Raw genomic sequence first — 27,848 nt, forward strand, 5'->3', positions numbered from 1 at the left:
GGAGAAGTCACAGTAGGAGATACAAATTTTAGAGTTATCAGCATACAGGTGCTATTTTAAAATCTTGAGATCAGATGAGATTAACAGCATAGGTAGAACAGGAAGATGAGAAGGAACCAATATAGGATTCAGGAGTGGCCTGTCCTGTGAGGAAAAACCAAAAGAATATGTTGTTCTGGAAAACAGAATTGTGCAAACAGAAGATTAATCAGCTCTGTTGAATGCTGGGTCAAATAATTGAATAGGAGTTTTGTCCATTGCACTTAACAATGTAGATTCATGCCATTACTAACCATGGTAAGACTTTCAGTGGAATGATGAGAATAAAAACCCAGGGTGGTCTCAAGAGAAAGTAGAAGAATTAGAGGTGAATATGGAAAACTGAAGTATTTTGCTGTGAAAGGAAGCAGAAAATGAAGCAGTTTGATGGAGGATATAGGAGACAAGGGTTTTTTTTAATTTGGGTTTTTGGGGAATAGTAGCAGTTATCATGGAGAAGGGAGTGGCAGCCCACTCCAGTGTTCTTGCCTGGAGAATCCCAGGGACGGCGGAGCCTGGTGGGTTGCTGTCTATGGGGTCGCAGAGAGTCGGACACGACTGAAGTGACTTAGCAGCAGCAGCAGCAGTTATCAGCATATAGATGTTTATATGCTCATTGGAATGATCCAATAAGAGGGAAAATTGACACAGGAGAGAGAAGAAGGTTGTTGGAAATGACCTTTGAATGGGTTAGCACAGAAGAGACATTATTAATGTGCATTATACATGAGCAATCATGATTTTTTTTTTGTACATCTTTATGTACTCTTTGGAGAAGGAAATGGCAACTCACTCCAGTATTCTTGCCTGGAGAATCTCACGGACAGAGGAGCCTGGCAAACCATGGTCCATAGGGTCGGAGAGGGTCGGACACAACTGAAGCGACTAAGCACAAGCGTGCATGTACTCTTTCTCAGTTATTGTTTTCAGTACTTTAAGTAATGATCTTAAGCTGTGGAATAATTTCCTAAAGTACCTGAAACATATTTGTTCTCCTACTGAGTTGTCTTAAAGAATTCATTGTTTCTAGGGACTTGTCATATTAGGATCAAAATAGCCAGACAGAGGACCTGGATAGGTATTTTCCCAAAGAAGACTTAAAGATAATTAACAGGCACATGAAAAGATACTCAGCATCACTAATCATCAGAGAAATGCAATTCAAAATCACAGTGAGATATCACCTCACACCTTTCAAAATGACTATTATCAAAAAGTCAACAAATAAAAGAACTCTCACGAACTGTTTGTGGGAATGTAAATGTGCAGCCACTGTGGAAAACAGTATAGAGGTTCCACAAAAAATTAAAAACAGAAGTGCCATACAAAACAATTCCACTTCTGGGTATTCTCTGAAGAAAGCAAAAACACTAATTTGAAAAGATACATATACTGTGTGTTCATCACATTATTTACAATAACCAGGATATGAAAGGAACCTGAGTGCCCATTGATAGGTGAATGGATAAAAATGATGTAGTCTAGATATGTACCTGTTCACATATATGTATATACACATATTCTTTTTTATGGGTGATAACATGCAAGTAGATGAAATCTTGTCATTTGCAACAATGCATATGGACCTAGAGGGTATTATTCTAAATGAAGTAAGTCAGGTAAAAACAGATACCATATGATTTCACTTAAATGTGGAATCTAAAAGCAAAACATGTAAACAAACATAAGAAAGCAGAAACAGTTATAGATGCAGAGAACAAACAGGTAGTTGCCAGAGGGGAGATGGGTGGGGGGATTAGTGCAATAGGTGAGAAAGATTAAGAGGTACAAACTTCCAGTTACCAAATAGATGAAGCACAGGGATGAAATGTACAGTGTGGGGAATAGAGTAAATAATAATGTAATACCTTTGTATGGTGGCAGATGGCAACTAGACTTCCTACATTGATCATTTTGAAATGTATACAAATACCAAATCATTATGTTGTATGCTAGGAACCAACAGTGCTGTAGATCAGTTATGCTTCAAAAACAAGCAAACTCAGAGAAGAAGATCAGATTTGTGGTTATCAGAGAGAGGCTGGGATTGCGCTGGGGGGGAGGGGGTTAGGAAATTGAAGGGAGTCAAAAGATACAAACTTCCAGTTACAAGATTAAGTACTAAAGATGTCATGTGTAACATGATAAACATAATTAAACACTGCTGTATGTTATATATGAAAGTTGTTAAGCAAGTAGGTCTTAAGAGTTTTTATCACAAGAAAATGTCTTTGTATCTGTATGAGCTGATAGATATTTATTAAACTTACTGTGGCATCAAAAGATGCTAACAATAACCCTGTGTACGAGACAGCAAAAGAGACACTGATGTATAGAACAGTCTTATGGACTCTGTTGCAGAGGGAGAGGGTGGGAAGATTTGGGAGAATGGCATTGAAACATGTATAATATCATGTATGAAACAAGTTGCCAGTCCAGGTTCGATGCACCATACTGGATGCTTGGGGTTAGTGCACTGGGACGACCCAGAGGAATGGTATGGGGAGGGAGGAGGGAGGAGGGTTCAGGATGGGGAACACATGTATACCTGTGGAGGATTCATTTTGATATTTGGCAAAACTAATACAATTTGTAAAGCTTAAAAAGAAAAAAACAAAAAAATCAGAGTAACCAGAGTTTTTTGAAAAGATTCTAAGGGCAGACAAATCGCAAATAACTAATAGGATGAAGATGAATGATAAACCTATTACTTGCTTTTATCACTTAATATTACTGTAGAGGTCTTCATGTATTCAGGCTTTTCTTATATTTCATATGCACCCAAAAATTGCTTATATGTGTTAAAAAAATTTTTACAAACTTCAGAATCTGTTGCTTTCTAGTGGTGGTGAATGATTATTTCAGAAGAATCTGGCCAGTCTTTGGACTAGTGGAAAAAAAAAATGTGAATTTAAAAATTTTGTAGTAGTTCAAAGTGTGCCCTCTTGTGGACTGTTCAATGATTTAACATTAAAACATTTTTCTCTTACATTTTAGATTCAATTGATTATATATTATCAAGTGTATTATGGTCTAAAGTTGAGACCTACATCTAAATGTTATAGTTCCTTAAGACCTCAGCCTCATTTAGAGGAAATAAAATGACCATTGTTTGATTTTTGCATTTCTGATCCCATTGTATAGGAAATCATCTTGTGATAAAGGAATCAATCTTAAGTTATATTGTACTATATATAGTACAACATAGATTTAGGTATTTACTTACCTAGCTGCTTAGGATTTATATTCTACCTATTTCCCAAAAGAATTTGAGGCAGCGTATTCTATTAAATGTAATATAAACTGAGACAATAAAAATATAATAGTTTTAAGCCCTCCCTCCCACCTTCCTCACTAAAGAAAAGGAGAAATTAGTATTACCAAGGAAGGAAAAGTGCTAATTAGCTAAATAGTCCACACACATAAAATGTTGGTTTATTCAAAATAATACAATCCTGTAAGACAGCATAGCATAAAGAACATTGAACTAGAAATCCAAACTTTTGTAGGTCAGTTTACAAGCTGTGAGACCTTAAATGTTTTGCTTCTCTGAGGAACATTTCATTTACCTTTTTTACTGGTTTGTCTTTTCTGTCATAGCATTGTAGATACCTCCCAGTTTGATGTCCTTCATATAATGGTTGATAATGTGAGATAAGATTAGAAACACCTGAGTTCAGGAGCGTCCCTGGCTTTCCCCCGGTTGGTTCAGACGGTAAAGAAAGTACAGAATCCCCCTGCCGTAACATACATGGGTTCAATCCCTGAGTCAAGAAAGTCCCCTGGAGAAGGAAGTGGCAGCCCACTCCAGTATTCTTGCCTGGGGAGTTCCATGGACAGAGGAGCCTGGTGGGCTGCAGTCCATGGGGTCGCTAAGAGTCAGACATGACTGAGCAACTTCGCTTTCACTTTTCACTTTCATGCATTGGAGAAGGAAATGGCAACCCACTCCAGTACTCTTGGCCTGGAGAATCCCAGGGACGGAGGAGCCTGGTGGGCTGCAGTCTATGGGGTCGCACAGAGTCGGACATGACTGAAGCAACTTAGCAGCAGCAGCAGAGCGTTAGAGTGGTTTCATGGATGCTTACTTTATTACTGTTAAAACGTACATATGTGTTTTAGGAACTTTTGTCAGTATATTTATAATCAAAGTGAGGAAAAAGAAAATTCTTATTTTTACCTACTTATATACTTTCACTATTTTTAAGAAAAAACTTTTTAAAATTGAATTAAGATGTATGAATAAGGGGAATTATTAATGTTACATCATTACACTGTTCTGAAGATTATAAACGAAAAAACTCAGAGGTTCTCCTGAAAGTTACTGACTAGCTTCTCTTAAAAAAAAAAGAGAAGTATTTAAACTGTTTAAAAATTACAATTCAGCTTTCTATTTCAGCACTATGTCTTAGATAATTGATGTAGAGCAGACTCTGTTTGCTGTTTATGAAGCTATTTAATGAAGACACATCTTTTTCAAAATTTATTTTTTAATTCAAGGATAATTGCTTTACAGAATTTTGTTGTTTTCTGTCAAACATCAACATGGAATCAGCCATAGGTGTACCTATGTCCCCTCCCTCTTGTACCTCCCTCCCCATCTCACCCTTCTAGGTTGATTCAGAGCCCCTGTTTAAGTTCCATGAGACATACAGCAAATTCCCATTGGCTATCTATTTTGCATATGGTAATGTAAGTTTCCATGTTACTCTGTCCAGACATCTCACCCTCTCCTCCCCTCTCACCATGTCCATAAGTCTGTTCTCTATGTCTGTTTCTCCACTGCTGCCCTGCAAGTAAATTCATCGATACCATCTTATTAGATTCTATATATATGCATTATTATGCAATACTTTTCTCTTTCTGACTTCACTCTGAATGATAGGCTCTTGGTGCATCCACCTTATTAGAACTGACTCAAATGTGTTCCTTTTTATGACTAATATTCCATTGTGTATATGTAACCACAGCTTTATCCATTCATCTGTCAATGGACATCCAGATTGCTTTCATGTTCTAGCTATTGTAAATAGTGCTGCAGTTAACATTGGGGTACATGTGTCTTTTTCAATTTTGGTTTCCTCAGGGTATATGCCTAGGAATGGGATTGCTGGGTCATCTGGTGGTTTTATTCCTAGTTTTTTAAGGAATCTCCTTACTGTCTTCTATAGTGGCTGTATCAATTTACATTCCCACCAACAGTGCAAGAGGGTTCTCTTTTCTCCACACCCTCTCCAGCCTTTATTGTTTGAAGACTCATCTTTTAATAATGGTCACATTATTTACCAGGAAGGCAAGTTGAAGATAAATTTTTATGCATATATGATGTGGAAAAGAAAATAGTGTTTGTCAAAATTAAGTGTCCCTGTCCAGTAATACAGCCACATTGTTTAGGTTCTGACCTTTGCTCCACACATTACTTGAAATTCCTTGTAAATTAATTTTCTCGTCAGTAAAATGCAGGAAAAAAAAGAGTACCTACCTTACTTCATTGTTGTGAGGACTAAATGTGTTGTTGCATACAAAGCATTTTGCAGTGTGAACATACAGTAAATAATACATGCATGATGGCTGTTACTGTTATGTATAGCTTGAGCATGCAAAAAGCAGAACATTTTATTTTTTAAGCATTTCCCTAGTAGTAATATATTTGACATTGTTACAAATAATTATCTGTTTTTTGTTGCAGTGTTTGGGAAATGGGAAGTAATGACAGCTGGCACCTGAACTAAGTACTTTCATAGGCAACACCATTCCAGAACTTCAGGATGAATGGGGATATGCCCCATGTCCCCATCACTACTCTTGCGGGGATTGCTAGTCTTACAGACCGTAAGTTTGGTTAACATTCTACTCTGACATTGATTTTTAAAGAGACTATGACAATAATTGTTGCTGGTGTCATAAATAACACAAAGTGTGTAAAGATTTTAGATTTTGAATGACACATTATTATTTTCTTTGGTTTACTGGCATAAGTGTGAAAGTAACAAAATTAGTGAACTAATAATAAGACCTTAATTTCTCTTTCATCCTAAGGACCCATTAAGAAATGGTAGTATGTTTTTGTTTAAAGGTCTTACATGAAAGGGATAAATGTAAAAGTAAGGATCAGAGAAGATGAAACAATCATTAAAAATCGAAACTGAAGAAACATGGTTTGCATATAGAAATTATTACACACTTAAAAAAGCATTTAGGGAAATGGTAACTGAAACTGCCCTTCAAACAAGAAAATTTGATAGCCCCACTTAATCTGATTTCTTAGTGATATTTATTTTGGATGCCACGTTTGGTAATCTTTTGGAGTTTGTCACAGATGTCAGGAGCCTATTTTACCCTGAACGCTTAAGTTTCTTAAGAACATTGTCATTCACTTGAGGTTTAGTTCAGTTCAGTCGCTCAGTCATGTCTAACTCTTTGCGACCCCATGGACTGCAGCACACCAGGCTTCCCTGTCCATCACCAACTCCCAGAGCATGCTCAAACTCATGTCCATCGAGTCGGTGATACCATCTAGCCATCTCATCCTCTGTCGTCCCCTTCTCCTCTTGCTTTCAGTCTTTCCCAGCATCAGGGTCTTTTCCAATGAGTCAGATCTTCGCATCAGGTGGCCAAAGTGTTGGAGCTTCAGCTTTTGCATCAGTCCTTCCAAGGAACATTCAGGACTGATTTCTTTAGGACTGATTGGTTTGATCTCCCTGCTGTCCAAGGGACTCTCAAGAGTCTTCTCCAACACCACAGTTCAAAAACATCAATTCTTCAGCAGTCAGCTTTCCTTATGGTCCAACTCTCACATCTATATGGGACTACTGGAAAAACCATAGCTTTGACTAGACCTTTGTTGGCAGGTTTAATTAGTGTAGTGCAATATTTTAGGGACTCATTCCTTTGGTAGGCAATTTTAACTTAGTCCCTGTGTAAAAACTGCTCACAATGTTAGTCCTTATCCTACCTGAATAAATAAAGGGGAGAAGACATATGAGAAGGAAGGGTTGATGGTGAATAGATGACATCCTTTCTTTGTAAAACAAGCATTTTGTAAGATGTAAGGTTTCATAAAAGCAGCTATAGGAAAATAACTTCAAGAAATGTTTTCATCTATGTTCCCCCAATTACTATTTTTTTCTGTTGTTAATTTCCAGCTAGTTTAAGTGGGTGTAAAATAGATAACAGCCTACAGCTTTGAAGCAGGGCTAGTTTATAAAATCTGACATAACAAGAAAGTAGTTGGTGTGGATTTAACAGGTAAGAAAGCTTTTGAAATAGTCTTTAGTTTTGGTTATGACTTTGTTCAAGTAAGGCGTAAATTCATATGATATGTTGTAGGAGTGCAGAGTCAAACAACCAGAAATTTCTTTTTTTTTTGTTGGGGTGGGGTTGAGTTCTGTGCATTATCTCAGCTGTACCTCATTAAAATTTTTCTGCCCAATAAATTCTACGTATTAAGTAATGATTTGTTTCCAATGTTTTTATGAACAAAAACCTATTATTACCCATAGTGACTGAGTGGCATGAGAGTTAATACTATGTAGGTGATTAAAAATTAAACCAAAAACAAAGACACTATTGTTAACTTTTTAACTTTTATTTTAAACAAATGAACTAATTCCTTTTATGTGAAGAGACATTAAGTAACTGAATTTAAACAACTGTGAACATCGATGTCCTTTTTTTTTTTGCTGTCAGAATAGAATGAAGAGATTATTTAGGAATTTACAACTTAAAGCAAAATTCCTTAGATATTTTTCTTTCTTTAGAATCCTATTCTATGGATGTTGTTCTCCTACTAAAGTGAGCTATTTTTGTATTTGCCCAAGCTTTTAAAAACACACATTAGTTGTCTATCTGGTGAAGAGTCAGATATTGTAACTTGGTTTATTTATTTGATTATGATAAATCTTTACAATAGAAGTAAATTAGATTAATTAATACACTCAATTTTTAGAAATTACTTATTTTTTTTAAATCCTTTTTTGGCTATTTATTAAAGTAATAAAGATATTAAGACATGAAAAGTTAGCACAGAGTTTTACTCTTAGTATAATCTATTGTGGTCAAAGGGACGTTTGGGGAGTTTTGTAGAGTAGTTTGGGGTTTGTTTGAGGAGAGACAGAATGCCTTTTAATTCATACTGATATTTTACAATTTATTTAATCCCATATATATTTAAGCATGAAAGAGGTTTCATACTGTCACTCAATTAATTTCTCATAATCTGATTTTATTCCAAATAGTCCTGAACCAGCTGCCTCTTCCATCCCCTTTACCTGCTACAACTACAAAGAGCCTTCTCTTTAATGCACGAATAGCAGAAGAAGTGAACTGCCTTTTGGCCTGTAGGGATGATAATTTGGTTTCACAGCTTGTCCACAGCCTCAACCAGGTATCAACAGATCACATGTAAGTATATTCTAAAGTAAGATGAAATGTTTTGGTCTTAGTAAAAGAATCAGTATTCCTGGTTTAACTTTTATTTCTAAAAAATTTTAATACATAATTTATTTTAAATTATTGGAATATCCTCTTTAAAATATAGCCTTATTGTGATATTAATGAGATTTAAATAGACCATAGTTATTTTGAGACAGTAGTTCTGATGCATGTAATTCTATGAATATTTTTTTTGATTCTTGTAATAATCTTGGGATTCATCAAGATGGATCTGTGCAGAGGTCTCAAGTTGTTCATTAATTTAGCTCCTTTTCCTGAAATTGCTGGAATAGTTAGAATTTCCAGGCACTAGGGACTTTAGTGATGGTTCTGTTTGGAATAGGCTTATATGCTTTTCATGTAAAATATAGCAAGAACTCAGAGATTAATTTCAAGGAAGGTTGCTACAGAATTTGGAACTAATTTTTCTCCAGGATTTGTTGTACAGTGTGAACATAGATGTGTGTTTTCACACAATAGACTTTAAAATAATATGAACTAAAATACGTAGCTTATTTACAGACTTTTTCCACAAGTATACTTTTTAAAATTCACTTTTTACTACCAAAACAGTATGTATGTATACTCAACACAACAATGTATAAAAAGTTCATAACCCACTGCACAGTGGTACTCTTGTGCCCTTCCATTCTTTTAATTTTTTTAACTTAAAGATTCATTATTTAGGGGAATGAGTATAAAACACATTATAATGGACAGATCTCTGCCATTACCTGTATGTAGCTCATACTATGGGGCCATTTTTTAAGCTGAAGAATTTAGCAGAAATAATAAATGTGAATTTACTGATGGGAAACTGAGAAATGATTGTTTAAATTCAGAAGGAAGTATATCTCTACAGAAATTCAACAGTGTCTAAGTGTTTTACTGCTTCTCATACCTGTGCATTCTCTTCTTTTTGGCTCTGTTGGGACTGTATTGCAGCTTGTGGGCTCCTCATTGCAGTGCATGGCTTTCTCTAGTTGTGGCGTGTGGGGGCTTCTGAAGTTGCAGTGTGCGGACTTAGTAGTTGTGGCTCAAGGGCTTGGTTGCACTATGGCATGTGGGATACAGTTTCTCTACCAGGGATCAAACCTGCGTCCGCTACATTGGATGGCAGAGTCTTAACTATTGGACCACGAGGGAAGGCCCTACCTGAACATCCTTAATTGAAAGATTTTCACCACATATTTAAAGAGATAAAAGGAGAAGCACATATACAATTATGATTAATTATATGGTGAGCTCCTTTGATTGCCCCCAGAAATGTATTTAATTTTATCATTGGACACCATCTTTACGAATCTTTCTAATTAGATTTAATGAGTGCAACAGTGACGTGTAAAATTTAAAATACTGCCTAATTTTTATTTCTTAGCATTTGTGAACTTAACTTGCTACTTACTAACTGCAGCTATTCTTAACCACTTACTTGGGATTTTTTCTCTCCAGTGGCTTTATTTGAGATGAGAATAAAGAGGGGGCAATTACATAACCTTGGGTCTTGTCTTAATCAACATGGCAACATTATTTCATTCAGAGAACATTCTCAAAAAGACAAAGTCACTTATATTCAGATATAAGGGAGAAAATATGTTCCAAGCCCTGATATCAACTTCTGTGCATAATTATCACCTCTACCTTTCCACTATTTTGAATAGAATAGACACTTATTTTATACTTTTATGCTAATATAAACATTCTTACATAAACTTAGAATCCATAAAATAATGTTTTCTGTTTAAAATAAAGTGGGGAAAGGAAAGAAGTCTACAATTTAAGTAATAGAAGTTAAAGAATTCTTAATGACCATCACTTTTTAAATGTTTTATATTTATTTTTTCAATGCCAGAGAGTTGAAAGATAACCTTGGCAGTGATGATCCAGAAGGCGACATACCAGTCTTGTTGCAGGCCGTCCTGGCGAGGAGTCCTAACGTTTTCAGGGAGAAAAGTATGCAGAACAGATATGTACAAAGTGGTGAGTTTTTTAATAATTGAATTTCATAGTATATATATTTTTAATGTGTCTTGTATCAGAACTTGCTTCACATGTAAATTCAGCTGTCTCCTTTAACAAACTAGCCTGTCATCTGTGAATACTCTTTGATACCTTGAATCAAACCAAGAACAAAAAGGAAACTAAATAGATAGTAACATTCTTGCAGTTTATTCAATTAGGCAAAACTTAATATGCAGTTTGCTGGATATTTCAAAATGTATTAATTTAGTCAATGAAAGAGCTTTTTATTTTAGAAACCTAGAATAGATATGAAAGAAGTCTATCATTAATCAAATAATAAAAATATCTGCAGAGCTTCTGAAAATGGAGTATGTGTATAAATAAATATACCAAGTATTAGTTTTAGTACTGATGGGTGATTATAGTCATGGTTATATAGTAATTGGTTTAACACTTTAGAAATAGAAAAAGGTTTGTAACTAAAATATTACTATTAAGGAAAACTCTATTTATAATAAGCATTAGAAAAACCATAAAAATACTACATCTAGCGCATATGATTTTTCTGTAGTCAAGGAGAATCCTTAAGTTAGGAGCTTTGTTCTGGTCTGAAGCTTACTGAATCTAGTAAGCTCAAGTGCTTGCTTCCCTCTCAAGACTAAAACAGCAGAAAGGAATAGTTAGACAACCCAGGAAGATCCAGTTTATTTAATTGATTATTTGTGTGCAAGAATATTGCCACATTTGCTGACAGTACCTTGGTGAAGCTCATCATTCCATTTCTTAGTTTTGTTTTTAAATAGTATTACTGTGTTGATGGTGTGTCCTTCTGTGTGAATTGTGTTTTTAAAGCAATTGCATAGTTGCTATCCATTTCCCAAAGTGAATCTAGGGAATTTCCTTCTAGGAAATTGAAGTCAGGTATGCAGGACAAGACTGTATCTTCATCAGTCTTGGATGGCAGTAGTAGGTCACAGATAGAAGTGGTGAAAGGAAAGCTAGAATTAAACATACTCTGGAAGAATGTTGGAATGAAAGAAAATATGGAGAGATCATTGATTGGAAGGAAGACTATAGTCATATCTTGTTTTATTGCACTTTGCTTTACTGCACTTCTCAGATAGTGCCTGTTTAACAAATTGAATGTTTATGGCAGCTGTGCATTGAGCAAGTCTGTCAGTACCATTTTTCAAACAGCATTTGCTTATTTTGTGTCTCTGTCACATTCTGCTAATTGTTACAATATTTAAAAACATTATCACTGTGTTTGTTATGGTGATGTTTGAAGTTACTATTATATTTGAGGGTACCAGGAACCACACCCATGTAAGTCAGTGAACTAATGGATAAATGTATGTTCTGGCAGAACTGGCAGTTCCACTTTCCTTGAGCCTTGCTGTTTTCTGAGACAGAACGTATTGAAATGAGTCCATTAATAACTCCACAGTGACCTCTTAAGTATTCAAGTGAAAAGAAGAGCCGCATATCTTTTTCTCTAATCAAAAGCCAGAAATGCTTAAGCTTAGTGAGGAAGACATGTCGAAAGCCAAGATAGGCCAAAAGCTAGGCCTCTTGTCCCTTACAGCCAAGTTATCAAAAACAAAGGAAAAATTCTTGAAGGGAGAGGGAAGTGCTACCCCAATAAACACTTGAATGTTAAGAAACTAAAATAACCTTCATTGCTGATATGGAGAAAGTTTTAGCGGTCAGGGTGGAAGATCAAGCCAGTCAGAATACTCCCTTAAGCCAAAGCCTAATCCAGAGCAAGGCCCTAACTCTCTTTGGTTCTCTCAAGGCTAAGAGAGTTGAGGAAGCTGCAGAAGAAAAGTTTGAAGCTAGCAGAGATTGGTTTATGAGGTTTCAGGAAAGAAGCTATCTCCATTAACTTTACAGTGCAAGGTGAAGCTACAAGTACTGATGTAGAAACTGCAGCAAGTTATCCAGATCTAGCTAAAATAATTAATGAAAGTGGCTATGCTAAACAAAAGATTTTCAGTATAGATGAAACAGTTTTCTATTGGAAGAAGATGCCAGCTAGTACTTTCATAGCTAGAGAGAAAAAGTCAATGCCTGGCTTCAAAGCTTCAAAGGAGCTAATACAGGTGGTGAATTTAGGTTGAAACCAGTGCTCGTTGACCATTCTGAAAATTCTAGGGCCCTTAAGAGTTATGCTAAATCAACTCTGCCTGTGCTGTATAAATGGAACAAGAAACCAGGATAATAAGCATATTTGTTTATAACATGGTTTATTGAATACTTTAAGCCCACTGTTGAGACCTACTGCTCAGAAAAAAGAAAAAAGGGTTCACCAACTGAATGGACATGAGTTTGAGTAAACTCCAGGAGATAGTGAAGGACAGGGAAGACTGGCATGCTGCAGTCCATGGGATGACAGAGTCAGACATGACTTAGCAACTTAACAGCACAGTTCTTTGGATCTTTGAGAGAATCAGAAAGAACTATTAGGATTTCATTTGACCTTTTTATTTATAAAGCCAATGCCTCTAAACTAGTGATTCCAGCTTGTCATAGTAATGATAGTTAATTCAGAGGAAAATACTTTTTAACTCTCGTCTTAAAGAGTTTTGTCCCCTTCTCTCAAAAAAATCAAAATCAGAAACAGTAGTTATAGTAATTAAATTATTAAACCATGGCATATATGACTTAGTACTGAATTTAGGTTGGAAGAGAAAATTCATAAACTGAAATTTAGACTACCTATAAAAGAAAACATACTATTAGTGTTAGACTTTGAGGTGATTTTGTGCCCTCATGTCATTCAGCTGTTGTCGTAGAGCTAGAATCCTTTTTGTAGCTCCTGGCAAATAAACATGTAACTTTTGTTTGAATGTAAAAGGCACTTTTCATATCAGCAGCAGAAAATGAACTTTTGGGAAATAATGTGATGCTTGAATTTCCCAAAAAGAGTAGCTATATGTATTATAAGAAAGGTCAGTGTTAATTATAGATTTTTATTTTTGATTTTAGAGTGTCTAAATAGCTGAATTTTTCTGCATCTCCTATATAACAGAATGGAAAGAGTTGAAAGCAACAGGTGAAAGAACAGTGTGAAAGGAAATGTGAGAATCTGAAAGCTGTTCTCACACTTTCATTCATTAAACAAATATTCATTTAATCCCTATTTTATGGCAAGAATTACTGTAAAAGAAAGAGTAGGAACATTCTGATGTTCATTAAAAGACTGAGATGGTAATTTCAGTACCTCAAACCTTGGACCTTTAAGAAAAGTACTTCTTAAAAGTTAGGTCCTAATCACAACAAAATACATAGAGTTGTTAAAATTAAGTTCCTAAGGAGGGGAGATGAATGTAATAAAATATTGTGCATAATAGGAAATACCATCCAAAAGCCTATTGTAGACAGAAGTGTGTAGTATTTATTAAAGGATTAGGTCAGAGGTCCCCAACCATTTTGACAGCAGGGACCTATTTCCTGGAAGACAATTACTCCATGGACAAGGGATGGGAAATGGTTTTAGGATGATTCAAGTATGTTACATTTATTGTGCACTTTAATGCTGCCACTGATCTGACAGGAGGTACAGGTTCACATCCTGGAGACAAGGGAATCCCTGGATTAGATGAAGTGGCTTCTGAAAGTTCTTTTCAATTCTAAAGCTGAATGTAGGACACTAAGTCAGCAAGTACATAGCTCTCTATCTCTGTCCCTGGATTAGTTGACATGCTAAAAGGATGTTTGGTAAAATTGGTTGTGCTTAAAATTTATAGTTTCTGTATTTTGCTCTTCAAAATGAACATGTTGGTCAAAAAGAAAAGAACAGAAAGAACTTCTGAGTGTTTGTGAGAGAATGGTTGATTTAAATCACTTAATGCTTTACCAATAGAAGAATATAACATACTTACTGTTTTTGTATATTATGTAGGAATGATGATGTCTCAGTATAAACTTTCTCAGAATTCCATGCACAGTAGTCCTGCATCTTCCAATTATCAACAAACCACTATCTCACATAGCCCCTCCAGGTAATGTATTTATCATTTTATGAAGAGCTATTTTCTGTAGTGAATGTGTTTGAGAATATACAGTATGTACATGCATTTAGGTAATGGTGAAATTCCTAAAGTTAATTCCTAAAGGTAATTTACCTGGTGGCTCAGAGGTTAAAGCGTCTGCCCACAATGCAGGAGACCTGGGTTCGATCCCTGGGTTGGGAAGATCCCCTGGAGAGGGAAATGGCAACCCACTCCAGTATTCTTGCCTGGAGAATCCCATGGACGGAGGAGCCTGCTGGGCTACAGTTCATGGGGTCGCAAAGAGTCAGACACGACTGAGAGACTTCACTTTCTTTCAAAAAGTTTAGATGCTTATCCTTACATAGCACATGAATATTTGCCTTAAAATGTTAAATGTGGAAATGCTCTAATATACTGTTTGAAATAAATAGTAACTTAATTTCATGCAAACAAAAGAATGTGTTAAAATAGAGCATGTTTGAGATAAATAAGAAAATTCTTCGAGTAGAATTTAGGGAGCATGTAAAATAAATGAATTACTCTATTTGAAAACTGCTTAGTATAACTCTTAGGTTCTGAATTGTGAATGATTTTTGTACATTATTTTTCAGAATTTTCTGTGTACATAGATTTTATTTTATTGAAATAACAAGAAATATCACTTATTTCATTTCCTGATATTGTTTATTTGGATTTTGGATTTTAGCCGGTTTGTGCCACCACAGACAAGCTCTGGGAACAGATTTATGCCACAACAAAATAGCCCAGTGCCTAGTCCATATGCCCCACAAAGCCCTGCAGGATACATGCCATATTCCCATCCTTCAAGTTATACAACACATCCACAGATGCAGCAAGGTAAGAAAGCTGGTGCTTATTTACAAGAATGCCTATAGTTCCAGCAAATTCATTGTTTTCTTTACTTTTTTCTTTTCATAAGTTTTCAAACACAAATACTAAACTGTATACTTACTCATCAGCAAACGTTTCTTTTTAACTATGGCTTATGTAATTAAAAACATATTACATTTATTGCTTGAACATTCATCATTTGGGAGGTAAAAAGATAAGTGTAATTTCAGTCTTTGGATTACCTTATATTATACAACTGAGTATATATAGTTATAAAATTAGGAACTGCTTTATTTAATTAGGCTTCTTATAGTAGCACTAAGTCAAAGAAGAATTATATATTAATTAGTTAAGTATATGTAGTGTGAAAAACTTAATATCAAGTATATACAGTACTAATAGAGGAAAATTAATAATCTTGGATGCAGAATTTTCTGGGATTAGATTACTAGTTCTTATTTGAAGTTAGTTGTTGGTAATATGTCTTTTTAAGATCATACTGCCTTGGGATATATGCCATGGCTATCAGATAATGTATTAATATTAGTATATATTTGTTTTTACTTTTTTGGAGAAATTTTGAAAAATACAAAATATAATAACACATGTACCTATGTTTTTGTCCCTCATAATTAACAACAAATTTTTAATAGTCACAGTCAGTCTTTAGTTCCTGTTTGTATTCTTAGTTTTTTATTATGCATGGAGTTAGTATCTTATAAAGTTTTAACTTGGGGTCATCTATTGAAACATCCAGATTCTGGTTTTCCAAACTAGATAATGAAATACTGGGTTGAGCTTATTTCATATAGTAACTCAGGGAAAAACTTGGAGGCAATCAATCACACCTTTGAAATAGACACCTCCAAAATTATAGGATTTAGTGTGAGTACAAACAGAAGTATGCGTATATACTGGCTCTTGATGTTTGTGAAATTTTACTGTTTTACTCTGGGATGCCAAAGTTACCTGGAGAAGGAAATGGCAACCCACTCCAGTGTTCTTGGCTGGAGAATCCCATGGACAGAGCAGCCTGACAGGCCAAAGTCCATGGGGTTGCAAAGAGTCGGACACAACTGAGCAGCTAACACACACACACATGCCAGAGTTATGAGGATCATTTTAAATGTAATTAAAAAGAGGAGAAACGTTGACAGAACACATTTGCTTCCTACAGAAATACCCACATATATATGTGTAGGAGAAAAAAAATGAGTTTACTGTAAATACTGTTGTCACGTTATAAGGAGATAAACCCAGCTTTTTCAAAAGAATAAGTTGAAATCACAAAATCAAAAAATATATACATAGTTTGAGGGCCTATTCAGTAATTAGTCATTTCTTGGAAACGTTCAGATACTTGAGAAACTAAAAATAATATTCAGAGATTAGCCTCAAATAGATAGCAAAATTAAAAGAAAAAAATTTAATGTAGTAAGAAACAGATAGGTAAATGGAACAAAAAAGATTCCAGAAATAAGGCAGATGTCTGTGGGAACTTAGAATTTGTGAAAGGTAACATTTAAAATTCTTATAAACTTGAAAAGTTTTCATGTGGAAAACTAGAGAATAACACAGTGGACCATTTTACCAATAGGCATTCTGCCTCTCTGTCCTTAATTACATTTGCTAAGAAGGCAGAGTTCTCCTTTATAAATACCAAGTGTAATAATTTGCCCCTAAAAATACTGAGAACATTTATAACCTTTTTCCCCTATATATGATCTAATCTAGTTTCTCACACATTGCACTTGGTTTTTACATCTCTTTTGACTCTTTTAAAAATCTATTTGGTCCCATAGCCTCTCTCCATGATAGTAATTTCTGGTTTTTTTTTTTAGAAATTCTGTGCTACCTTTGTGGTGGAGTATCACATATTCTAGACTTCACTGTTTCCTATTGTGTTGTTTGATTTGCTCATATACTCCTTATGTTTCCTACCAACTGGAAGTTATCAGTAAAGGCTCTATTAATTTCTAGTTTTATATTTTTGGCAAGGATACTAAAGTAATGTGCACTTCATATTGCATCACATCAGAAGACTTATAATCACAAGTGGCTTTGTTATTAGTAATATTTAGGTGGTAACCACTTCTTTTATAATGAACATAATTTTTCCTTTGCAATTAGTAAGTAATCTGTCAGATTATACTTTGAGATCACATAACTCCATTTCCTATTAATCTTTATCCTAAAAGGTCTACCATCCATTAGTGATTCTGTTTCCAATTCTGTCATTCTAAGATGGTATCTTGCATCAGTATGTAATAGTGGATTGTTTAGTAAATCATGTTGGATAGGTTGGCTAGGCATTTTGAAATTTTAGTTGATTCTTAGATCATTTAGAGGAAAAATGTTCTAGGTGGATAAACAGTTTACATGTTTGTTTGTATTTTGACTCATGGAACTATAAGAAGAAAACATGGGGGTGAATTTTGGGTAATGTTGGGTCAGGAAATGGGCTTCCCTGGTAGCTCAACTGTAAAGAATCTGCCTGCAGTGCAGGAGACCTGGGTTCGATCCCTGGGTTGGGAAGATCCCCTGTAGAAGGGATAAGCTACCCACTCCAGTATTCTTGGGCTTCCCTTGTGGCTCAGCTGGTAAAGAATCCACCTGCAATGCAGGAGACCTGGGTTCAACCCTGGGTTGGGAAGATCCTCTGTAGAAGGGAACAGCTACTCACTCCAGTATTCTGGCCTGGAGAATTCCACGAACTGTATAGTCCATGGGGTCACAAAGAGTCAGACACAACTGAGCGACTTTGACTTACTCACCAAGGGTCAAGAAGGCCTTTCTAAGTAGGACTGTATTCTAGAAATGGGGGAAAAGACAGATTAATCACAAATTTCTGTATAAGACGAGAGAACAAGTAAAGACAGGTAAATTGACTAAAGAAGTAAATAATTTACTGAAAAAGAAAAACAAATTGGATGCAGAAAGGTTTAATATGTTCAACCTGGTTCACAATTAAAGAGATGTTAATCAAAATTAAATTGAAATAAAATTTTATTATAACTATCAGATTAGTGAACATGTTTTAGTGTGCAGGGAAATTCAAACTTCATACAGTCTTCATAGGAATATAAATTGGTAGAACCGTTTTAGAGAGCAGTTTGACAATATCTATTTCTGTTTAAAATCTCCCTCAGTTCTTCAAAATCTGTCTCTTCTATAACTGGGGGAGGGTATAAAGCATGTTCAGACAGTTCCATCTCAAGTTCTACTAAGCATTCATGGAAAGGATATTCTAATTTTACTAGAACTAAAGACCTAAGTATGAAAAAACAAAACTATGAAACTCTTGAAAGAAAATTTCAGAGAGTAATTTTTATGATTTCGTGTTAAGTAGGGAACCTGAATGTGTAATACACATGAAAAGATGCTTGGCTTCACTATTGTTTAAGGAAAGAAACACAAATTAAAGTAACCATCAGAGACATTTCTCATCTTCAGATTGATGAAAATCGTTGGCAAGAATATAGAGCAGCAAGAACACTTGTCTATTACTAGTAGAGTGGTCATAAATAATTTGGAAAACTATTTGTTAATATTTAGCAAGGGTTAAAAACAGGAATATTCAGCAATTTCACTTCTAGACACATTTATAAGTCATTATAAGAATACATAATACATTACAACATTGTTTATGATGACAAAAATATTCAGGCAATCTAAACTACTAACATAAGTCTGGATAAAATGTGTACATTATGTAGCAGACTAAAGAAGTAATGTATGTCATTATTTATTTAAAATAAAACGACATATAAAAATAGATATATTTCAACACAATATTGAAATTGAAGTGTTATAGAAGAATATATACATATACCATTTATATAATGTGCTAAGCAATAATGTGTTATTTAGAAATATATTCATTTATAGCAAAGCTATAAAGATATTCATAGGTAGAGTGAACTCTAAGTTCAATAGTAGCACTTGCTTTTAGTGAATAAGAGGAAGAAAATAAAGGAGAGGCATATGCAGGTATATGGAGAGCTTCAACCATATCTAATATCTTATTTCTTTTCAGAAATCAGTCTGAATGACTTGTGGCACAGTGTTAAGATTTGATCAAGCTGTGTATAGTCAGCCAGCTTATTATATTAGTCTTTGTAATTTATGAAGACTAAAGTATTACTTGTGAATAATTATTGTTACTATCCTCTAAGAATTTTACCAGTTTATTTTTATAAATCTTTTTTAAAATTCTTATTAATTTCAGCATCGGTATCAAGTCCCATTGTTGCAGGTGGTTTGAGAAACCTACATGATAATAAAGTTTCTGGTTCGTTGTCTGGCAATTCTGCTAATCATCATGCTGATAATCCTAGACATGGCTCAAGTGACGACTACCTACACATGGTGCACAGGATAAGTAGTGACGTATGTAATCATATTAGTTACATTAAGGTAATGAAATAGTTCTAATATTTGTCACATAACCCAGTATTTCAATTCTATAATATAAAGGAAATCTGTCTTTTTTTTTGCGGGTTATACTACGTCTGAGAATTTAGCTGTACTCCTAGAGCTTAATCTAGAGAAGGGTTTGCTAAACTCGCCAGTAGTCTGATCCACAAACTAAGAATGATTTTCATAGTTTAAGAGAACAACAGCAACAAGTAACTTTATGTGACAAACTGTGTATGACCCAGAAAACTTGTGCATTATCTGTCTCTTTATAGAAAAAGTTTGCCAACCTGTGGTCTAGAGGTTTAGGTCCTTAATGAAATCACACTTCATCTTAAAGTATTTGCTCACAAAAAGATGTCTTCTTATGAGCCTTTATATATTAGTACTTAGCTCTTTTTCCCTCTAAGACTTGTGAAAACCATTTTTCCCTGAAATTTAATGTTACGTTAATGTTATTGAAATAATCCACATACTAGAGATTTGTTATTTGTTTGGTGGTATTATCACATGTTACACGTATTTAAGTTGAACAAAGATGACATTGGACTCTGCCTTCAAGACATTTATTTACATTTATGACCTAGTAGGATATTCAGAGCTCCTTTTGTAGAAAATAGTAAACAAAAATGGAGCATACCAGTAATACCAGTTCTCTTATTCATTGCCATGCTTAGGCTGTTGATTGTTTTGGATACAGTTTCAATTCTTCTAAGATATACCATGAAGAAAACAGGAAAGTGCAGAAGAATTATGCTTTTGAATACCAACACTTTACCTGTCAGTAATTTATGTCTTTTATTGGTTCTCTTTAAGATTTCTATAAAGCCTCGTCCATTATTCCAGGTATAACTGTTATACTCTGTTCCTAGGATGGAGATTCTTCAACAATGAGGAATGCTGCGTCTTTTCCCTTGAGGTCTCCACAGCCAGTATGTTCCCCTGCTGGAAGTGATGGGACTCCAAAAGGTATCATTGTAACTAAAATTTCCTTAATTTTTCAGATTTCAAGTTGAGTAAAGAATTCAAACTTCTTAATGCAGGTACCAAAAAATTATTCTTTATGACTTTTCATTTATTGTAGGAAAAAAAGGAACCTGTACTTACTGTTTTCAGATATATATAGTATCATTCTTACTGATTATCCAATGGTCTTTTCAAACCATAATCCTTTTAATATTTCTTAAATATTTGAAATTATTGATCTTTCTCTCTTTGGCCTCCAAAACTTATTCTGTAGTGAATCCACCTGCTTTCCTTGTTTTTTCATTGTCATTTTCCCCTTCATTAGCTCTTTGTTCTCTCATTTCTCAAGATTTCTATCATTATATTTTTATCTTCTATTTTACTTTTTTCCTTGACTGTTTTACTCAGTTTTGGTAGTAGCATTAGTTATTTTTGTGAACAGGACTCCAAAATCAATGTCTTTGGTTCCAGTTCTATCTCTCAAATTGTAATTTTTCATTCCAGACAAACCTCTTCACATCTAGCTGATATTTCAAATTCATGTTCAAAATTTTTCTTGATGTTCTTTCTGCCATTTTTGTTGGTCTTAATGATATTTCAATCCTGAATTGTCTTAATCTTCTCTCACTTCTTAGATAGTCATTTATCAAAATCTGGCCTGTTCTCTGTGAATTACTTCATTTGATCTCGTACATCTACTTTATTTCTGCTTATTAAAATCATACTAATTCTTCAAGTTCTAAGTTAAATGGCTGATCTTCTATGGACTCTCTCCTAGTGTCTCTAAGATGTTTATATTTTTTCTAATAACTTATTTATGAACATGAATTTCATTTTCTGTATCTTCTAATTCCCAAAGAACCTTGTGTGGTCTTGTGTGCATAGTAAAGTCACAAAATTCTGAGTTTAAATCCAGGTGTGAGCTATTTTAAAAAATACTTAAAACTGGGCTTCCTCAGTGGCTCAGTCTTGGAAGAATCTGCCTGCAAATGCAGGAGACACTGCATTGGCAGTGTTTGATCCCACATCTGGAAGATCCCACATACAGTGGGGCAGCTAAGCCCAAGCACCACACCTACTGAGCCCACACTCTATGGAGTCTGCAAGGTGTAACTGAGGCCTGTGTGTCCTAGAGGCCATGCTCTGCAACAGAAGACGTCTACACCACCACCGAAGAGTAGCCCCTGCTTGTCACAACCTCAGAAAAGCCTGTGCGACAAGAAAGAGCCAGCATGGTCAAAAATAAATAAGTCTTAGTTTAAAAAAAAGACTTAAAACTAAAGTCCAAACTTAAAAAGAAAAACTTAAAACATCCGATTTTGTTGAAGGAGAATATCATATCCACTTTAGAGAATTCGCTTTTAATTAATTGCAGTATAGCTGATAATAAATTTTAACTATTCTTGAGAATTTCTAATTGTGGCCATCTAAAACATGGACTGGGCTGCCTCACTGTAAAAATTTCTTTTTCATAGTTTATGTTCCAGGTCTTTGATTTGGGATATCCTTCATGAGGTGAAAGCTGAACTTTTATGAGCCATTCTAATTCAATAATTCTAATTCAATAATTAGAATTTTGAGCCATTCTAATTCTTTAATTCTATGAATTTTCAGGGATTAAAATAACCCAGTTTGTGAAAAAGAGAACAACTTCCAACTCCGTTTGTAGGTTAGGTGTCAAAATTAGGTACAAATCTTACAGGTATTTTCAGAGTGAGAAATATTTAGACTGCCAGGGAGGAGAGTAGCAGTGGAATAGCTGGTTATTCTGGATAATGAGACCATTTTCTCTGTAACTCTTGAGGGTGGATAGATGAATAAATGGATGGTTAGATGGATAGATAACTTTAGATAGAAAGAGAAGAAAACTAGAACAATTAAGCTCACTAACTTTCCTCCTCAGAAGCCTCTATTTCTGCTCATGCGGTTGTTTTCCAACTAGTTTTGAATGTTGAATGCATCTTCAGTAAGCCTAGTTTGATTTTTAGATTAATTGTTGGAATTTAAAGTTTGTTCTAAAATATATAATTTGACAGATAAATTTTAAGTGAAAAGACAATATGATGTATTATAATTCACACATTAGACAGATCTGGGTTTAAATTTTTGGTTTGCTAGCTATTTAATATTGGGAAAATTTCTTAATCTCTATAAATGTGTTAGTTTCTGCAAAATAGTTATAATACTCATCAAGATTGTTGTAAATCATTTAAATGAATTGATGTGCAAAGTACTTTGCACAAGCTCTGGCACAAAATAAGTGGTCCCAGAGTGTTCGTTTCATTTCTTTTTAATGTCTCCATAAAAGCTCCGTCTGAAATCAGTCTATCTTTGATGTAACTTCAAACTAACATTTGTAGTAAAAACACTGAAACAATTTAAGACAAGCCTAGGTTTAAGTTCATTCTATAAAGCACTTTTACCTTGACTGATTTTTATTATTTCTCATGGTCTTTTAAAATTTTTACAAGTAGTCTAATTGACAAGTAATGTATATACTATTCAGATGCAGTTATACATTTGTTTCTAAAGCATGTCAATACAATTTTTCACCATTGAAACTTGTTAACAAAAAATTTTCCCATTTGTTTAGCTTATTTTTAGCACTTCCTTATATAGTGTTTAATTTAATGGACTCTGGGCTGAACATGTTTTATTGAGCATTGAAATTTGCTCAACCTGCATATTTTTCTAATAAAAGGAGGATTAGCAAGCTGAAGAGAGTATGTAAATGGTGTTAAGTGAGGGAAAAAGAGACGACCACATAAAGGTATAAGTTAATACTTTACCACCAATTTGTTAAATAAGTGAAGACTGATCCCTGTAATTTTTCCCACTTCCTTTTTCTTATACCATTAAGTATTCCTGTGAGTGTAGTCTCTAGGATTAATTTGTAACCTTTTTGTAATTTGACAGACTTATTCTTGCTTTAGACATGTCAGTTTTTCTAGATAATAAGTGAGAGTATAGAGATTATCATTCTTAAAATATTTGTGTTGCATCTTTAGAAATAGTGAACTCTTTTGATGTTTTCAAGCTAAGTACTTATACTTTTTAGGTGAAAAAATAAAGATAATACTGATCTGGAAGATGAAAACCCATTCTTTAATTCAGACCTGAGTCATCTGGCAAGAAGCTGAAAGACCATGGGGACATATCGTTAGGCTTTCATACTCTGTGAATAAGTAGCCAGATGAAATACTTTACATTTTTTCTAGCAGTACTATATTGTTGCTTATTTAATGTATCACATGTCTGAAAATGTCAAACTAGCACAACTGTTCATTCCTGTTGAATTGTTTTTCTAGGATCAAGACCATCTTTAATCCTGCAGTCTCAGTCTCTACCTTGTTCATCACCTCGAGATGTTCCACCAGACATCTTGTTAGATTCTCCAGAAAGAAAGCAAAAGAAGCAAAAGAAAATGAAATTAGGCAAAGATGAAAAAGACCAGAATGAGAAGGCTGCAATGTATGATATCATTAGCTCTCCATCCAAGGACTCTACTAAACTTACGTTAAGACTTACTCGTGTAAGGTCTTCAGACATGGACCAGCAAGAGGATATGCTTTCTGGTATGGAAAATAGCAATGTTTCAGAAAATGATATTCCTTTTAATGTGCAGTACCCAGGACAGACTTCAAAAACACCCATTACTCCACAGGATGTAAACCGCCCACTAAATGCTGCTCAGTGTTTGTCGCAGCAAGAACAAACAGCATTCCTTCCAGCAAATCAAGTGCCTGTTTTACAACAGAACACTTCAGTTGCTACAAAACAGCCCCAGACTTCTGTGGTACTGAATCAGCAACAGGTATCACAACAGGGACCTATATATGATGAAGTGGAATTGGATGCATTGGCTGAAATTGAGCGAATAGAGAGAGAATCAGCTATTGAAAGGGAGCGTTTTTCAAAAGAAGTTCAAGATAAAGGTAAAATAATCTCATTACTATCACTTCATACCCTTGGTGAATATATAATTATATAATGTCCTAACACGTTTTTAATATTATGTCTTTTTTCTTATTTTATGATTTTTAATGTTTCTCAATTGTGGTTTTGTTACTAATGCTCATCCTTCAGAATGAAATTCTTAATATCATTTTTTATTTGAAAGAACTATCTGAGGTTTGGTAATTCTGTAAAACCAAATAGGTCTATCACCTATTATATATCAAATGATTTTATCTGTGCTCATCTTCCAAAGTGATTGTTTCCACAAGTTATGTTAACATAATTTTGCATCTTTACCTTTTTTCTACCTAATCAAGGTTAACCACTATAGATTATTTTGAATCAGTGCTTTTAAGGAAAAATTGTGTGTATGTTTGTTATGCAGTTAGATTTTCCCCTTGGTTTATAATTTGGTCATCTCAATGTGAATTTTTTTAAGTAAAAAAATTAAGAAAGAATTTTAAGTTAGTATTAAATAGCAATAAGAATTAAGGATCTTTTGTTGGTGATTATAGTTAAGTGTTCCCTTTTGTCTGACTGGTGTATTAGGATGAATTTACAAGACACCTGTTCTGTAAGTTTATGGACTTTCTTTTTGTGCTTTATAAAAAATTATACTGAAAGTAAATCCTGTTAAGTTCTTAGTTGTTTGGTTTGGTGAACGTTATGTTTAAAATCTCTTGAAAATTTGGAGAGAGACTAATAAATCAGTAGTTATAAAGTTAGTTATTTATAAATTTTATGTCTCTACAGTAGGTGCATATACATATTTGACCATCCAAACCAAAGAATACTTTGGTTTAATTTTATAGTTAAATATTCTAGATTTAGTTATAGTTCTTCTAGTTTCTCTTTGGTCATTATAAAACAAAACTTCTTGATGTTGACTTGAAGTCATTTTTATATATGATCTTGCTCATCATGTGACAGGATCACTTGTAGATCATTCTGTACCTATGTTGAGAAACATGCAAAAGATCATACTATGTTTCCTGCCTATCATGACGGCTGTTTTAATGTTACTGGAAGAATAAACTGTACTTGGTAATTGTTACATTACCATCTTTGCTAAGTGCAGAAATCACAGGTAGATGCAGATAAAAAAATTGCTAGAAGTCTTCATTTTATTGACTCAGAAACTTTTTTTTTAACTAGCAGATCATAGACATTAAAGATGAAATAAAGTGTCACTTGCCCTTTTTCTCTTTGCTTAGTAGTTTGGGGTTCAGGAAACAATTCTATAGGTTCCAAAATGTATCTTTTCCTCCAGCCTCTCATAAAAGTATATGCATATCAAGTGAAGAGAGCAATATTATTCAGCTACTCTTGATAATATTACCTTATCCCATTTCCTGAATCCTGTGACAGTTTTGTAAAAAAACATGTGCTGTTGTAATTTCTTTGCCAAGAAATATTAGTTGCCTTGAGAACTTTTGCATGACATTTTAATTTGTGTTTTTAAAAATTGCATTCTTTTAAAAAGAGTATGATTCTTTTTTAATGACTTAATTGTTGGAACGAAAGCAGAGAAAATGGTGAGCTTTTTTCCTTACTTTTTTGAACTTTTACTATATCCTATTTGTTGAAACCATAGTTTTTACGTTTAAAAACTGAATGGAAATAAGGATAGTAAAATACTAGTTGCATGTTAGCAAGTATTTTAGACTGCTAACTTTTCTTTGGGAAAATAAAAGAAAATCAAAAAACAGAATACTGTTCTTCCTAAAACTTGTTATGTATATTTAAATTTTTATTATCCATCTTCTCTGTCATCTGTGATGCTGTGACTAAAACAAAGATATTTGAAAAGCTGAGTGACCACAATTGACTTACAATTTGAAATAATGTAAGCTACCTTACAGAGGCAGCTGGTTCTGTAAGGATTTAAGGGAAAAGATGAACTGTCTGATTTTGTTTGATTTAGATGATTTTTCTCAAATTGGTTATGCAGATTTCACTGATCTTATATTAATGCTGTCATCTCTAGCCTTCTGAGAGCCATGTCCCCATGACTTTATTTGAAAAAGTTTGGAATTTAGGTACTAGCTGACACCTTTGATTTAAATCTCGTCATTTTGTATTCAATTTCTGAATTTTGTAATGAGATAGTGTTTTATATATAAACAGTTATATTGAGATTTTGAAAAGATTAAAGGTTTGGTATATTGCTCTAAGTTTGTAGTTGAGGTCATAAATTAAAGTTTTCTAAAGTGGTATCCCTTGAGAGATTAAATACTTCAAAGAAGTATTGAATGAATTTATCACTAGTTACTGCTACATCTTAGATATTGTAAAATTGGTATTTACTGTATTCTGAGGCTTGGCACTGAGTACTTTTTTATAACTTTTATTGCTGGTAGTAGGAACAAAGAAGACTACTTGTCTGGTCTACGTGGTTTTGCTCAGAGCTCTGCTCTAGGTTATGAGCTTGTTTCCCATCATATTTGTTTGTTATAAATGAATGAATGAAGCATTCCCCTCAGTTGACCAGAAGTCAGAAACCTTTACCTTATGAATAAGATTAGAAAGTTCAGCAAACAAGATTGTTTTGATAATTGTGGAATTCAAGAAAAGGGACAGAATACTCTTAGAAATATTTCACATAGGCTGTGGTATAACCTAATACACTGCTGTTCCACACACAGAAGATGCTTTTCTGGCTGCTGTATATTCATGTTCCTTTGGCCTGTTCTCTCTTCTTTGGATAGTTTTACATACACCGACAGGTTAATTCTGTGCAACCTAATATTTTATAATATTCCTAAAGGACCTTCTTCTCAATCTTTTGCTCAACCTTTTAACATCTTTAATTACATAAATTAATTTTAAAGGGCTATTTTTCTTTGCTTCTGGGATGAGCTGTCATAGACATTAATATCTCCATGTGCTGAAAATACCTGCTTTCTGTTGTTAAAGAGGGGGTTTCTTTGTTCATCTTTGCCTGTTTCATCTTTTCCGAAGGTCCACTTTCCATGTTAGCAAGTTTAAGGAATGGCCTAGCTTCACTAATGTTTTTTATGATGTTAAAATATTCTTGCACTGTAACCCTTATTAGAAGTAAATTATTACCCATTGCCATTTGAAATAAGAGACTGGGATTTGGGACAGGAATAGGACAGTCACTTAGCCTGTACTTTGGTTTAGGGATGGGATGTTTTCTTTTTTTTTATAATTAGCTACTCTGTGTACAGTTGCTCTGCTTGTTTTGCTTTAAGTGTTTTCAGTTAT

The 27,848-nt window shown here is 34.2% G+C and overlaps 1 protein-coding gene across 5 annotated transcripts in view; it reads left to right on the plus strand.

Moving 5' to 3' along the window:
* NIPBL (NIPBL cohesin loading factor) overlaps positions 1 to 27,848 on the plus strand; it is a 206,111-nt gene that overhangs the window by 84,273 nt on the left and 93,990 nt on the right. For all 5 annotated transcript variants that reach the window (XM_086361456.1, XM_086361454.1, XM_086361457.1 and 2 more), the window contains exons 2-9: positions 5,729 to 5,871; positions 8,277 to 8,442; positions 10,325 to 10,452; positions 14,339 to 14,438; positions 15,136 to 15,287; positions 19,510 to 19,670; positions 20,570 to 20,666; positions 23,972 to 24,598. In XM_086361456.1, the coding sequence (XP_086217582.1) occupies positions 5,808 to 5,871; positions 8,277 to 8,442; positions 10,325 to 10,452; positions 14,339 to 14,438; positions 15,136 to 15,287; positions 19,510 to 19,670; positions 20,570 to 20,666; positions 23,972 to 24,598 (1,495 nt within the window). In that variant the 5' untranslated portion in view covers positions 5,729 to 5,807. The remainder of the gene's footprint in view (positions 1 to 5,728; positions 5,872 to 8,276; positions 8,443 to 10,324; positions 10,453 to 14,338; positions 14,439 to 15,135; positions 15,288 to 19,509; positions 19,671 to 20,569; positions 20,667 to 23,971; positions 24,599 to 27,848) is intronic.

The sequence above is a fragment of the Bos grunniens genome, chromosome 20, assembly GCF_055505025.1.
Source record: "Bos grunniens cultivar Pamir isolate PY7600 chromosome 20, Bosgru_T2T1.0, whole genome shotgun sequence".
NCBI classification, from domain to species: Eukaryota; Metazoa; Chordata; class Mammalia; order Artiodactyla; family Bovidae; genus Bos; species Bos grunniens.